The sequence below is a fragment of the Lutra lutra genome, chromosome 9, assembly GCF_902655055.1.
Source record: "Lutra lutra chromosome 9, mLutLut1.2, whole genome shotgun sequence".
Taxonomy (NCBI): Eukaryota; Metazoa; Chordata; class Mammalia; order Carnivora; family Mustelidae; genus Lutra; species Lutra lutra.
This window is the reverse complement of record NC_062286.1, coordinates 97,044,882-97,061,582: the sequence shown is the minus strand read 5'-3', so window position 1 is coordinate 97,061,582 and position 16,701 is coordinate 97,044,882. Positions and strand designations below refer to the sequence as shown.

General features: G+C 40.2%; 1 protein-coding gene across 3 annotated transcripts in view; it reads left to right on the top strand.

Annotated features, from left to right (window-relative positions):
- The window catches only part of KIZ (kizuna centrosomal protein), a 139,150-nt gene extending 138,744 nt beyond the window's left edge, over positions 1-406 (top strand). For all 3 annotated transcript variants that reach the window (XM_047745724.1, XM_047745723.1, XM_047745722.1), the window contains one exon: positions 257-406. In XM_047745724.1, coding sequence (XP_047601680.1) covers positions 257-360 — 104 coding nt within the window. In that variant the 3' untranslated portion in view covers positions 361-406. The remainder of the gene's footprint in view (positions 1-256) is intronic.
- The last annotated feature ends 16,295 nt before the right edge of the window (positions 407-16,701 follow it).

The window sequence follows — 16,701 nt, the reverse complement described above, 5'->3', positions numbered from 1 at the left end:
AGCCCCATCCTGCAGCAAGGAGCTGGGCACAACAAAAAGGAAGGAAATATTCTGTAGTATTTTCCATAGAACACACTGAAATGTGTGAATGAGTGCTGTACTGACACGCATTCCAGATGCATCTGTCAGGTTCGTCCCTCCTTGTCCCTAGTAGGTCTTTTGCAGGCCAGTGGTGTGGTCCAATTAAACTATTTGGCTGATGAAGTCCAGCTGTTCAGATGGAGAGATACTTTAACTGTCTGGTTTTTTCTTCCAGCCTTCTGGGGTGAGTCTGATGACAGTAACTCAGAAATTGAAGCTGCTTTACGTCCTAGAAACCATAACACATCTGCTGATGATTTTGATGATTTTTATGACTAATAAGCAGTAACAACTGTTGGAAATAAAGTCATTAAACAAACTAAAACCCTGTGTTTGTATGTGATATCCTAAATAAACATGTGTTTTTAAGCTAATTGTTTGATGGGAAAACTTGGGACCACATTGCTACTGGAGCAAAATTTTGTGCATAAACATAAACTAGCATATTCATTTGAGGTGCTATCAAAAAACAAAGTGATGAATGAAATGCCCATCAAAATTCAAGTTGGGGGACTCCTGGGTGGCTCAGTTGGTTAGGCGGCTGCCTTCGGCTCAGGTCATGATCCTAGCGTCCTGGGATCAAGTCCCACATCGGGCTCCTTGCTCAGCAGGAAGCCTGCTTCTCCCTGTGCCTCTGCCTGCCTCTCTGTCTGCCTGTGCTTGCTCTCTCTGACAAAAAAAAAAAAAAAAAAAAGTTTTTCTTTGTATAAATTGACAAGCTGATGCAAAAATTCATATGGAAATCCAAGGGAACTAGAATAACTAAAACAGTCTTGAAAAAGAACACCAGAATTGGAGTACTCACACTTCCCAATTTTGGAACTTACTTTAAAACTGTAGTAATTGAGACAGTGTGGGACTGGCATAGACATATAGATCAATGAAATATCAATTCATATATAATCTAGAATTGATGATCCAGAAATAAATCCTAACATCTATGGTCACTTAATCCTTGACAAAGACACCAATCCATTTGATGGGAAGAAAATGATCTTTTCCACAAAGTGTGCTGGGACAACTAGATAGCCACCTGCAAAAGAATGAAGTTCACACTCTGTACAAAATTAACTCAAAGTGGAGCAAGGACCTAAATGTAAGAGCTAAACTATAAAACTCATAGAAGAAAACATAGGTGTGAATCTTTGTGACCTTGCATTAGGCAATGGTTTCTTTGTTATGACATCAAAAGCCCTTAACAGAGAAAAACAGATATATTGTACTTCACCAAAATCAAAACTTTTTTTCGCAGGAAGGCAAAAAGAATGGGAGAAATATTTGCAAATCATATACTTAAAAAGAGACTTGTATCCAGAGTATATAAAGAATTTTTATAACTCAATAACAAAAAGAAAACTAAGCCAATTAAAAATGAGCAAAGGATCTGAATCGACATTGCTCCAAAGAAAATATACAAGTGACAAATAAGCGTGTGAAAGGATGCTTGACATCATTAGTCATCAGGGAAATGCAAGTCAGAATCACAGGGTATCCTCATTCCCATGTGATGGCTAAAATCATAAAGACAGGTCATACAGGTGTTTGTGAGGATATGGAGAAAACCCCTCACACACTGCTGGTGGGGATGGGAGACGGTGCAACAACGTTAGAAAACACTATCAATTCCACAAAAGGACCAAAACGTGGGAGGCAGTTACCCTAGCCCCTGTGAAGCGCAGTGGGATCTCGGGACAGCTGGCACAGCATCCGGAACTTTTCTCTGGGTATTTGTGTAGCTCCCACCTGGAAAATAGTAGATGAAATCAGTAAATTTCCTCCAACCTTCGACCCAGGAAGTGGAGCGTAATTCTTCTCTCTCCCACCCTCACACCACCTTAACCAAGTGACCATGGTTTAGTATTGCCACTGAGAGGCCATCCACTTGTCACACCACCATGCCGCGGCGGGAAGGACACTTTGCCTGTGTGGCGTTCTCTCCAAAAACTTGTAACCAGAGTCTACTCATGAAAAAAAAAAAAAAAATCGGACAAACTCCAATTGAGGGACATTTCAGTGAAATATCTGGTCTATTCTCAAGACTGTCAAGGTCATGAAAATCAAGAAAAGACAGTGTCACAAACCAGAGGAGACATGATGAAAAAATGCAATGTGAGATCCTAGGTTGGAACCTTAAACCAGAAAAAAAAAAAAAGCATTAATGGGAAATCCAAAGGAAGTTTGGAGTTTAGTTGACAGTAATGTACAGTGTGGGTTTCTTAGTTTCTACAAATGAACCATGGCAACATAAGATCAGGGGGATATAACATTAGAAACCAGAACTTTCTGTATTATATATATTATCTTTGCAACTTTTCTAAACTCTTCTAAATCTAAAATTATTCCATACACAAAAATCCAGCAGTAGGGGCACCTGGGTGGCTCAGTGGGTTAAGCCTCTGCCTTTGGCTCAGGTCATGATCTCAGGGTCCTGGGATCAAGCCCCGCATCAGGCTCTCTGCTCAGCGGGCAGTAAACGTAGACAAGTAAGTGATACCCTTCCAGACTGTCACTATGTGTATAAGTGTTTGTTTTTTACATCATCTTAAACATTTCTATTTTTAATTCTAAATCTTTTTTTTAAAGATTTTATTTATTTATTTGACAGACAGAGATCACAAGTACGCAGAGAGGCAGTCAGAGAGAGAGGAAGGGAAGCAGGCTCCCTGCTGAGCAGAGAGCCCGATGTGGGGCTTGATCCCAGGACCCCAGGATTGAGCTGAAGGCAGAGGCTTAACCCACTGAGCCACCCAGGTGCCCCTCTAATTCTAGATCTTATCAGAAAATAAAACAACCTTTCAGCCAGGACACTAACTAGGTTATTTGTCAGCAGTGTTAACAGAAAGCAAGAGTCATACATCTAAACACCTTTTACTGGAGATCACATGTCATGTGTACAGATGATGATCCAGAAGAAAGCCTCGGTCTGGTGCTAGTCCACCACTTTTCTAACATTTAATCTTACTTCTGAATAGTAGTAGAGTAGGCCTGGGGCCCAACACCTTTAGCAGGCAAAATTTCCAGCTAAATTTAATATTCTTTTTTCGGTTACTTCCTATTTACCTCAAGTGACCCTGATTTAAAATAAATAGGGATAATAAAAAGTTTCCTTTTTATATACGTTTTAGGGAAAAGAGGATAATCAACTTTTTAAAATACACTAAGAAAATAATAGTACAAGGGATAGGAGGGCTTGGCTAAGCTCTGCTCTTCTGTGTTCACCAGACAACACTCTGATCCATTTTGAGGTCTCCAAGGGCTTCAGTTTCTGGAGCGTCACACACAGGCCTGTAGCCGGTCTTGTTTCCCCAGGTAGAGGCAGTGGGACAATGTAAGTTCATAAACTCTTTGTATGAAAAACTCCCCTGTGTTTTCCTCTACCCTCACTCCACTACCACAACTCATATCGCTCCCGACCCCTAATGTATGGGGTTCTCCCACACTAACAAGTTCCCTGACACCGTCCTGCGATGCAATTCGATTCTGACACTACCTGCTCTTAGTGCAGACCTTACAGGTTAAGGGCTCAGTCTCACAAGTCACATACACCAGTCACAAGTAGCATGTCCTTGGGTTACCCACAACTTCCATCAGACTTGGCTAAAAGCTGGATTGCCACAGTCCCTCCTTGGTTCTGATAATTTGCTAGAATGGCTCACAGAATGCAGGGAACACCAAATCCTTTTACTGATTTATCGTAAAAGATATGACAAAGGACACAGATGAGCATCCAGATGGAGGAGATGCAAGGACAACATATGTGGAAAGGTGCACAGAACTTCCCTGCCAGGGAGGCCACTCTCCTGGCACCTCTGTGTGTTCAGCAACCTGGAAGCTTCCAAACCTCATAGTACTGGGAATTATAGAGAGGCTTCATCATGTAAGCATGACAGATTAGGAACCTCACTTCTAGTCCCACCCCCTCTCCAAAGAACATGAGTTCTTTGTTCCAAGCTCCTCATCATGGCTTGGTCTCTCTGGAGATCAGCCCTTAACCTGAAGCGGTCAGGAGCCCACCCAGAGTCACCTCAATAGAACAAAAGACTCCAGTCACCCAGGGCAAGTCCAAGAGTTTTAAGAGCTCTGTGTCAGGAACCAGGGAGCAGAGTCCAGTATATACATTTTCTATTACTTCCCACGGGTCTTCCAATTTCTGGATCAGATTTTGGTGAGCTTGGTTAATGGGAAGACCTGATGGAATCAAGCATCAGAGCTCAATGCTAAGGACTCAACTCTGTGTTGGGGGTAACTGCCCTCCCAGCACCTACCAACCAAGCTTCAGATGTGGCTTTAACATCTGCTCACTAATAAGCCTCTATTGACACTTTTTGCATGTCAGCTCCTAGTGTGCTAGTCGTTGGAAACAATACAAAGATGGATCTAACAGTCTTTAACCTCAGGGTGCTCACACTCCCAACAAGAGAGAAAAAGCCTGAAACGTGGCACATTATGTATAGTATATTATGATAGATGATAGAAAGATAAGCTTACACACACACACAGAGGCTCAGAGGATTGAAAAAACAGTCTCTCCTGGGTTGAGTTCTGGAAGGTGACATTTGTTGGGATGGGGTCGGGCTGGGGGAATAGGGACTGGAGGCAGAGAAATGACACTTGCAAGGCTTAGGGGCACAAAAGAACATATGTAAAGGAAACACAAGCGGAGAGACTAGCACAAGACCCGTGTGCAGCAAGGATGAGCACTGAGTCTGAAGGCAGGCAGGAAGAGAAGGGAGCAGGCATCAAGAGAAGGGAGCAACTCTAGCTGGGAGGCAAAGAATTTGTGTGCATTACCCACAGATGTCAAATGTTAAAAAAAAAAAAAAAAAGAACTAAAACCAGTGAATCACTGAAGTTGTCATTCATAAAACTGTGTTGTGCACATACCGAATGGTTTGCAGGGTGGGAGCCCTGAAACCATAACATGGGATGAGGCTCAGAGGTCTGTTGTTGTCAAGCGACTTATATAGTGTGGCACCAGGGACCGTCTATCCTTCACAGTGATTGGTTATGTTAGAATTTTCCTAAAGGAAAGGGAATTGGTTAGTGGCTACCACATATCAACTTGGGGAAACAGTTGAAGTTTCACTTACGATTTTCAGAGGCATAAGCAAGAGGTGAAGTTCAAGGGAGCCTTTCTCGTCTTAGAAAATGACTTAGTTAAAATTCGCTTGTATGACTAAAGTGGTTTTATCTGCTCAGAATTTTCAAGACTTGTCCTGTGTGTGTGTGTTTAACACAGACAATATGATTGTCTACAAAGAAAATCAAGAGACTCTAAAAGGAAAGTGTTAGAACCAGTAAGCTCAGAAAAGTTGATGGCTTTTCAACGAAAAACAGTATAGCAATATACAGGAAAACCAGTTTGAAAACCTTTGAAAGATGTCATTAACAGTGACAACAAAAATCACATGCACAAAATCTGAAGTTTTTAAGGGATTAAAGATAAATTTTTCAATTCTTTATTTAAACTCTATTTAATTCACATATACTGTGTTAGTTTCAGGGGTAGAATTTGGTGATCCATCAGTTGCATATAATACCCAGTTCTCATTACACCAAGTTCCCTCCTTAATACCCATCACCCAATTACACCAGCATCCCCCCGCCACCTCTCTTCCATCAACACTCAGTTTCTTTCCTATAGTTAAGAGTCTCTTATGGTTTGCCTCCCTATTTTAATATTATTTTGTTTTTTCCTCCCTTCCCCTATGTTCATTTTTTTGTTTGTTAAATTCCATAGTGAGTGAAATCATATGGTATTTCTTTCTCTGACTTACTTTGCTTAGCATAATATCCTCTAGTTTCATCCATGTCATTGCAAATGGCAAGATTTCATTTTTTTAAAGATTTTATTTATTTATTTGACAGACAGAGATCACAAGTAGTCAGAGAAGCAGGGAGAGAGAGGAGGAAGCAGGCTCCCTGCTGAGCAGAGAGCCCGATGCGAGGCTCGATCCCAGGACCCTGAGACCATGACCTGAGCCGAAGGCAGAGGCTTTAACCCACTGAGCCACCCAGGCACCCCAAGATTTCATTTTTTGATGGTGTGTGTGTGTGTGTGTGTGTGTGTACCACATCTTCTTTATCCATTCTTCTATCAATGGACATCTGGTCTCTTTCTATAGTTTGGCTATTGTGGACATGACTCCTATAAACATGGGTACAGTTGCCCCTTCGAATCACTATGTTTGTATTCTTTAGATAAATACCTAGTAGTGCAATTGCTGGGTCTTAGGGTAGCTCTACTTTTAACTTCTTGAGGAACTTGCTTTCTAGAGTGGCTGTACAAGTTTGCATTCCCACCAACAGTGTAAGAGGGCTGGACTTTCTCTGCATTCTCACCAACATCTGTTGTTTCCTGAGTTGTTAATTTTAGTCTTTCTGAACAGTGTGAGGTGGTATCTCATTGTGGTTTTGATTTGCATTTTCCTGATGCGAAGTGATATTCAGCATTTTTCATGTGTCTATTGGCCATTTTATGTCTTTTTTGGAGAAATGTCTATTCACATCTTCTGCCCAATTCTTGACTGGATTTTTTGTTTGTTTGTTTTTTGGTATTGAATTTGGTAAGTTCTTTATAGATTTTGCATATTAGCCCTTTATCTGATATGTCATGTGCAAATATCTTCTCCCATTCTGTAGGTTGTTTCTCTTAGTTTTATTAACTGTTCCTTTGCTGTGCAAAAGCTTTTTATCTTGATGAGGTCCCTATAGTTCAAGTTTGATTTTTTTCCCCTTGCATTTGGGGACATGTCTAGCAAGAAGTTGCTGCAACTAAGGTCAAAGAGGTTGCTGCCTGTGTTCTCCTCTGGGATTTTGATAGATTCCGGTCTCACATTTAGGCCTTTCATCCATTTTGAGTTTATTTTTGTGCATGGTGTAAGAAAGTGGTCCAGTTTTATTCTTCTGCATGTAACTATCCATTTTCCCAACACCATTTGTTGAAGGCTGTCTTTTTTCCATTGGACATTCTTTCCTGCTTTGTGGAAGATTAGTTGACCATAGAGTTGAGGGTCCATTTCTGGGCTCTCTATTCCATTCCACTGTGTCTGTTTTTGTGAATACCATACTGTATTAATGATTACAGCTTTGTTATACAGCTTGAAGTCAGAATTGTGATGCCTCCAGCTTTGGTTTTGCTTTTCAACATTCCTTTCGCTATTTGGGGCCTTATCTGGTTCCATACAAATTTTAGGGTTGTTTGTTCCAGCTCTATGAAAATGCTGATGGTGTTTTGATAGGGATTGCATTGAATGTGTAGATTTCCTTGGGTTAACATAGATATTTTAACAATATTTCTTCTTCTAATCCATGAGGATGAAACGTTTTCCCATTTCTTTGTGTCTTCCTCAATTTCTTTCATAAGTATTCTATAGTTTTCAGAGTACAAATTCTTTACCTCTGGTTAGTTTTATTCCTAGGTATCTTATGGGTTTTGGTGCAATGGTAAATGGAATCAATTCCTTGACTTCCCTTTCTTCTGCCTCACTGTTAGTGTATAGAAATGCAACTGACTTCTGTGCATTGATTTTATATCCTGTGACTTTGCTGAATCCCTAGATCAGTTCTAGTGATTTGGGGGTAGAATTTTTTGCGTTTTCTACATAGAGTATCATGTCATCTGCAAAGAGTGAAAGTTTGACTTCTTCTTTGGCTATTTGGATGCCTTTTATTTATTTTTGTTGTCTGATTGCTGCAGCTAGGTCTTCCAGCACTATATTGAACAACAGTGGTTAAAGTGGACAACTCTGTCATGTTCCTGATCTTAGGGGAAAAGCTCTCAGTTTGAAAGACAAAATTCAAAACATTTATTGACAAGAGAGAATTCAATCTTCCATGGGGGAAAACCCTATATCTTAAAACACACAATTCTGCCCAAATTAATCCAGAAAGCCAATTCCATTTCAATCAAAATCCCAACAGGTCTTTCGCAGAACTTTACAAGATGGTCATAAAACTCAGAAGGAATTTAAAGGGCCAAAATGTCCCAGACAAGTTGGAAAAATAAAAAGGAGGTCTTGTGGTGGCAAACATCAGAATTTATTGTTAAGAGTAGTAATTAGGCCTTGTGGTATTGGCTTGGGGATAGAACCATGGAGCAGAAGGGAGGCCCTATTTATTGAAGAGATTGTCTTTTTTCCAAGGTATATTTTTTCCTGTTTTGTCGAAGATTATTTGACCATAGAGTTGAGGGTCCATATCTGGGCTCTCCACTCTGTTCCACTGGTCTATGTGTCTGTTTTTATGCCAGTACCATGCTGTCTTGGTGATCACAGCTTTGTAGTAAAGCTTGAAATCAGGTAATGTGATGCCCCCAGTTTTATTTTTGTTTTTCAGCATTTCCTTAGTGATTCGGGGTCTCTTCTTGTTCCATACAAATTTTTGGATTATTTGCTCCAGCTCTTTGAAATATACCGGTGGAATTTTGATCGGAATGGCATTAAAAGTAGATTGCTCTAGGCAGCATAAACATTTTAACAATGTTTATTCTTCCGATCCAAGAGCATGGAATGGTCTTCCATCTTTTTGTGTCTTCTTCAATTTCTTTCATGAGTGTTCTGTAGTTCCTCGAGTACAGATCCTTTACCTCTTTGGTTAGGTTTATTCCCAGGTATCTTATGGTTCTTGGTGCTATAGTAAATGGAATCGATTCTCTAATTTGCCTTTCTGCATTTTTATTGTTAGTGTATAAGAAAGCCACTGATTTTTGTACATTGACTTTGTATCCTGCCACATTACTGAATTGCTGTATGAGTTCTAGTAGTTTGGGGGTGGAGTCTTTTGGGTTTTCCATATAAAGAATCATGTCATCTGAGAAGAGAGAGAGTTTGACTTCTTCATTGCCAATTTAGATACCTTTTATTTCTCTTTGTTGTCTGATTGCTGCTGCTAGGACTTCTAATACTATGTTGAACAAGAGTGGTGAGAGTGGGCATCCTTGTCGTGTTCCTGATCTCAATGGGAAGGCTGCAAGCTTTTTCCCAGTCTCTTCAATAAATGGTGCTGGGATAACTAGACAGCTATATGTAGAAGAATGAAACTCGACCATTCTCTTACACCGTACACAAAGATAAACTCAAAATGGATAAAAGACCTCAACGTGAGGCAGGAATCCATCAGAATCCTAGAGGAGAACATAGGCAGTAATCTCTTCGATATCAGCCACAGCAACTTCTTTCAAGATATGTCTCCAAAGGCAAAGGAAACAAAAGCAAAAATAAACTTTTGGGACTTCATCAAAATCAAAAGCTTCTGCACAGCAAACAGTCAAGAAAACAAAGAGGCAACCCACAAAATGGGAGAAGATATTTGCAAACGACAGTATAGACAAAAGGTTGATATCCAGGATCTATAAAGAACTCCTCAAACTCAACACACACAAAACAGATAATCATATCAAAAAATGGGCAGAAGATATGAACAGACACTTCTCCAATGAAGACATACAAATGGCTATCAGACACATGAAAAAATGTTCATCATCACTAGCCATCGGGGAGATTCAAATTAAAACCACATTGAGATACCACCTTACGCCACTTAGAATGGCCAAAATTAGCAAGACAGGAAACAACATGTGTTGGAGAGGATGTGGAGAAAGGGGAACCCTCTTACACTGTTGGTGGGAATGCAAGTTGGTGCAGCCTCTTTGGAGAACAGTGTGGAGATTCCTCAAGAAATTAAAAATAGAGCTTCCCTATGACCCTGCAATTGCACTACTGGGTATTTACCCCAAAGGTACAGATGTAGTGAAAAGAAGGGCCACCTGTACCCCAATGTTTATAGCAGCAATGGCCACGGTCGCCAAACTGTGGAAAGAACCAAGATGCCCTTCAATGGACGAATGGATAAGGAAGATGTGGTCCATATACACTATGGAGTATTATGCCTCCATCAGAAAGGATGAATACCCAACTTTTGTAGCAACATGGACAGGACTGGAAGAGATTATGCTGAGTGAAATAACTCAAGCAGAGAAAGTCAATTATCATATGGTTTCACTTATTTGTGGAGCATAACAAATAGCATGGAGGACAAGGGGAGATGGAGAGGAGAAGGAAGTTGAGGGAAGTTGGAAAGGGAGGTGAACCATGAGAGACTATGGACTCTGAAAAACAATCTGAGGGTTTTGAAGGGGCGGGGGGTGGGAGGTTGGGGGATCCAGGTGATGGGTATTGGAGAGGGCATGGATTTCATGGAGCACTGGGTGTGGTGCAAAAATAATGAATACTGTTATGCTGAAAATAAAAAAAATTAAATTAAATTAAAAAAAAGAAAGAAAGAAAAAAAGAAGGGAGGCCCTAGTGCTAGCCCCAGACAAGGGAACTGAGTGTGTACAAATTTAGTTTCAGAAGTCAATGAGGTGGTAATAGACTTTTCAATAAATGGTGCTGGACTAATTGGCAATCCACATGGCAAAACACCAAATTAATTATTTTTTATGTGGTAATCATAAAATATTCATTTTTTCATCAGTTTCACTCTCAGAGCCTTGGAACATCTTTAGTGACCCTTTGAAAATTACCTAAAAGAGCATGCTACCACCCTAGTCCTTCTAAACCTCTTTCTTCCCCAGCTGTATTTGCTAAGATTGCTAGTTTGCTAAGACTGAAATATAAGCGCCTTTGTCTTCCTTCCATTGCCATCTCTTCATGGCTGATATCTTCTCTCCTTATGGAGGAAAAAAGAAAAGGCTCTTCTCTCTTCCTGCCTCACTCTTTGCCACCATTAATTAATTCAATTATTCACTTAGGGTACATGTGATGCCATTCCACTTCTCCCAGTACATCTTTCCCCAATCTTTTTTATTGTGATAAAATATATGTAACATAAAATATATCATCTTAACCAATTTTAAGTGTACACTTTAGTGGTATTAAAAACATTCGCAATGTGCAGCTGTCACCACCATCCATCTCCAGAACTCTGTCATCTTGTAAAACTAAAACTCTGAATGCCCCCTCCCTACAACCCCTGGCAACCACCATTTTACTTTCTGTCTCTATGATTTTAACCACTCGAACTACCTCATATAAGTGGAATCATGCAGTTATCTGACTTTCCATGACTGGCTTATTCCACTCTGTATAATGTCCCAAGATTCATCCACACTGTAGCATATGTCAGAATTTCTTTCTTCTTAAGCTGAATAATACTCCATCATATGTATATGCCACATTTGGTTACCCATTCATCTGTCAGTGGACACTTGTGTTGCTCCCATGTTTAAGCTATTGTGAATAATGTTGCTATGAACATGGATGTACAAAGACCTCTTCAAGATCCTGATTTCAGGGATGCCTGGGTGGCTCAGTTAATTAAGCAACTGCCTTCAGCTCAGGTCATGATCTCAGGGTCCTGGGATCAAGCCCCACATCAGGCTCCCTGCTTATTGGGGAGCCTGTTTCTCCATCTCCCTCTGCTGCTCCCCCTGCTTGTGCTCTCTCTCTGTGTCAAATAAATAAATAATATATATATATATATATTTTTTTTTTAAAAAGATCCTGATTTCAGTTCTTCTGGATATATCCCCAGAAGTGGAATTGCTGGATCATATGGATTATCAATTCTATTTTCAATTTTTTTAGGAACTGCCATACTGCTTTTTGGTTTTTGTTCATTCAATGATCATTATAACACCATGCATGTTTTCTACAGTGACTGCACCATTTTACATTCCCAAGGACAGTTCACACATTGAAAGGAAAATATTCTGTATAACCAAAACACTAACTATATGAAAAGACAGATCGTGGGCTAGAAGATGATGTATGTAGGATACATGCCCATCAAAGATCTGTATATAGAATACATAGAGAACCACATATCAATAAAAGAGAATACAACTCGGTAGAAAATAAAGAAGGGATCCGAATGAGGCGTTCATAGAAAGAGAAATTCAAATGCTCAGTAAATTTAAAATTTACTTAGTCTTATTAGTATAGTAAACAGTGAAAGAAAAATAGTACAGTGAGGTGGCATTTCATGCCCAGTAGAGCTACATTTACCATCTTAACCATTTTTCAGGGTACAGTTCCGTGGCATTGAGGACATTCACATTGTTGTGTAGCCATCACTGCCATCCATCTCCAGAACACTTTTCCTCCTGGACAACTGAAACTCTGTGCCTATTAGACACCAACTCCCCAATCCCAGCTCCTATAAAGAAACCGATGTCCAAATCCCATACATGTGATTGGTAGGACCGCCTAAATCACAAAGGGAATGTAGAAAATGCAATTGTTAACTTTTCAGGCTTTGCAGTATAGCAAGCATACCACTAGAAGCTAGAATGGTTACTGAGCACCATTCTACCATGTCTACTGTAAATATCTACCAGTACTGGTCCTGGAATACACTTGGGAAGGATTGTTCTGAATAGGGAAGCCAGGTTCAGGGGCAGATTCTATTGAGTTTGAATGACCAAAATCAACCTCAATGAAGTCTATACCTGGGACCAATCCCTGTAACTCCCAACAGAAGCCTATGCAGGGTTTTCCAACAACAGTGGGAAATCACATTTCTCCTAGCATAAATCCTACTAAGGCCAGTCCTGGCTAAAAGACCTGACATTTGTTGCCACTGGGATTTGGCTATCCTTGAACCTTTCATCTCGGTGAATTGCTTTTCTATTTGTACTTTCTTTTTAAATGGTCAGTTGCCACCGTGTCATCCCAGACTTCTCTCATTATCGTGTATGTGGTTTGCTACTCTCCTCATTTAATTGTATTATTGACTGACAAGATTTGCTTAGGGCCCAACTCTCTATTGGTGACAGCTTATGAATTCCCTTCTCCTTTTCCTCAAGAAAAAATGAGGAAGCCAAACAACTGTGAATCCTAACAGCTTTCATCCAGCTCTCAAGCTTTCGTCCACTTTCAGTATTCCTGTCACTATGGCTGTGTCATCGGCAGAGCGCTTCGGTGACGATCAGATTTCGATGTATCAAACTGGCAAAAACACATTAAAGAAGATTGCAATAATTCCAGCCCCAAATCCAAACAGATAAGGATAATATTACTCAAGAACTTACCCCGAGTGACAGAAACTGAACTCATCCAGTAGAAATACTCATTAGCATTCAGCAGCCAAGATTTCAAGTCTAACCGCTTCTGGTAGTGGTTCTGTATATTTATTTCAGAATCATCTGGAAATCTCTGGCTCCTTAAGGTAGCCCCCTTTAAATCTTTTTGAACGACATGGTGTCGTCATTTGCCTCACTGCACTGATGTTTTCCATTTCCTCAGGCCAGTCCAGCCATTGACACAAAGACTAATATTTGATGACAGATGGCTCTGTGAGCTTCTGGTAAGGCCATATCTCACTTTTGGAAAGCAAGCGATAACTGAGTTCCTCTAGAGCCTTATTTATTATACTATTATTGTGCACAAACTCATTAGTTGTAAAACATTCTGCCAGTCAACCTGATCCTGCTCTTCCCCAGCTGTCACGCTGGCAGCTCAAAGATGGCGACAGATGATACTGATGGACAGTATGGCTGCCATCTCCTGCCTTCCCAAATTTAAAGCTGGATGCTTCTCAACTGAGGGAACGTGCTGGAGAAAAGCACTAGGAAGTCACCCTGCAGTATCCTGTGATTTAATCACCATGGTAGTTTACTAAGTGATATTCATAGGACCCCACTGGCCAGGTTTTCCTAGCACTTGCAAGCATACTTAAGGCAACTGTATGAAATCAACTGAAATCAAATTAAATCCCTCCCTCTGGTGCAACAAGAATGCTGTCAGTCTTACATTCTTGTCCCAGTTCTTGCCAATGACCAGTTCTTTTTCCCTTTCCAGTCTCAATGCTCTTACATTTCTCATAGGCATTTTTGCAATAAATATAAGAAGTAACCATTTATTCAATCACTTGTTTAACAAGAGCATTCACTCTGGAGTACTTGCTATGCCCCAGCCACTGTGCCAGGCCAAATATATGGAGAGATAAATCAAGGACTTCCCTGACTCATGGAAAGAAACTGGGCATCTACATGCAAATGTTTTAGGGTGACATTTTAGCTGTGGTAACAAATAGGCCCCCAAATACAGTGGCTTTGGTAATAGGGAAGTTTATTTCTCTCTCATTAATAGTCCCAGGATTGGCAGGTGGCTCCCCTCTTACATTCAGAAATCCAGGTTCCTTCCATTTTTTTCCTCCATGATCCATAGGTCATCACCCTAGTCTGCATGGTGAAACTGGGTTGCAGACACAAGAGAGGTAGAGAATGGAAGCCATAGGAAAGGAATTTTCTTTTAAGGAACGACATGAGTATTTCTTACATTCCATCAGTGAATGCTTATTTGGCCATACCTAACTATAAAATAGATTGGGAAACAATCTCCAGCTGGACAGACATGTTCACAGGAAGAGAAAATGGATTTTAGTGGAAAACTGGCAGTCTTTCCCACACAATACTATGTGCTAAATATTGTTAGAGGAACATATCAGAGAGGCCAAATCATGAAATGGTTAAATACCCAGGTTCAGGCGTCAGACAAGCTATATTTGAATCCCAGGACACAATACAGTATCATTCACTTAGTAGGTACCCAATAAGTATTAGATAAGGTTATTATTTACCATTCCATGGATATACAGTCAAAAGATTAGATAGACTGCCTATGAGTGGGTCCTATTGGGCTTAGATAAGAAGGTAAACTTTGGCTGAGTCTCAAAGGACCAATAGAAATTGAACAAGTGGGACCTCAGTCATTCTGGGCACACATGTGCCAAAGGAAGTACATGACCAGATAATGTTTTTTTAACCTGTGAGCAATTAAAATTTTCTCCTACCAAGGGAGCTCATATTGGGCTCCTGGGTCTCACATTCTGGCTCCATAGTGACACTGAACCTCAGATCCCCTTGGGAGGATGTGGGAGAAGAGAGATCATCAACATACATCATGAGATTCAGGGGACATGTGTCATATTGGCACTGAAGACAGGCAGCAGAAAAGCCAGAGTTATAATCCAATATGAAACTCATCTTCCATGTTTGGAAGACAAGAATCCAAACCAGGGAAGAAAGGATTCTGGGAAAATGGCAGAATAGGAAGCACCAGGAATCTGTCCCTTACCTAGGCAGGGATTGCACTGGCAAAATCTGGGTGATGTAACTATTTTGGAACTCTGGAGTCTGTTTCAAGGCCAACAACTTCCAGAGGAAGATTTTAATGCCTGTTGCAGTTAATTTTGGTCAATTTCAGCTCCCAACATGGTAGCCCCCAACCCCTCAGCCATATGGCATACAGCTTTAGTCCCTTTTGGGTGGGCAATAAAGACCCCAACCTCCAAAAACTGAGGATCTGGTGCCCTGACTGCTGATTGTTGCTTCTGATCTTGAAGATGCAGAAACATAGGCAGGTGGCCATTGTTGCACTTCTCCTTACAATGTTGCAAGCCCTTCCCCCTCCAGCTGAAGCAACTTCCAGGGAAATCAAAGGCTGTATGCCTTTTCCTCCTCTTTTCATCCCCTTCATCTTGATCCTTCCTTTTTCCCTCTTTTTGAGAGCCAGACAGTTAAAGTCCAAGGATTTCAAAAGGAACCACATATATGAAGGAAATAAAAAGGTCACCATGAGTGGGCCAGGGAAAGGCACAGTCTTTAAAAAAGACCTGAGAACACCTTAATTTTATGCTTTAGGCTGATTCCCAGCAGCAACCCTGAGGAAGAGGAAGAATGTGATTTCCAGAGTTGCTACATTATTAGACTCAAATGTCCATTTTTTAACAAAAAATAAGAAGGCATAGAGGGAAGTTGGCCCATGTAAAGGAAAAAAAAGAAAGCAACAGGAACCATCACCAAGAAAGACCAGATGACAGACTTGCTAGGCAAAAACTTTAAAACAACTGTATTAAAGATGCTCAAAGAACAAAAGAAAGGGAGAAAGTCAAGAAAGAAATGTATAAGAAAAATGGAAATACCAATAAAGAGATAGAAAACCTAAAAACAAATTAAAAAGAAATTATGGAAACGAAAAGTACAATTACTGAAATGAAAAATTCACTAGAGTGAGTCAAAGGTATATCAGAGCATCCAGAAGAAAAAAAAATCTGTGAACTTTAAAAGAGGACAATTAAAATGATCAAATCTGAAGAACAGAGATTAAAAATACTGAAGAAAAGTGAATGGAGCCTAAAGGTCATGTGGGACACCATAAAATGGATCAACATATGCATTATGGGAGTCCCAGAAAGAGAAAAGAGAGAAAGAGGCAGAGAGATTAGTCAAAGAAATAATGCCCCCAAACTTCCCAAGTCTGATGAAAGACATGAATATGAACATCCAAGAATCTTAACAAACTCCAAGTAAGATGAATTTAAAAAGACCTTAGTATAGAAACATTATAATCAAGCTGTTCCAAGACAAAGACAAAGAGAGAATCTTAAGAGCAGCAAGAGAGGATTAATGCACCACCTACAAGTGATGCTCAATCATATTATTAGCAGATTTCCCATCAGATACTTTGAAGGCCGGAAGATTGTGCGCTCTTATATTAAAAGTTCTGAAAGAAAAGAAGTGTCAACCAAGAATCCTATATCTGGCAAAACTGTCCCTCAACAGTGAGGGAGAAATTAATACACTCCTGAAAAACAAAATTAAGAAAGTTCATTACC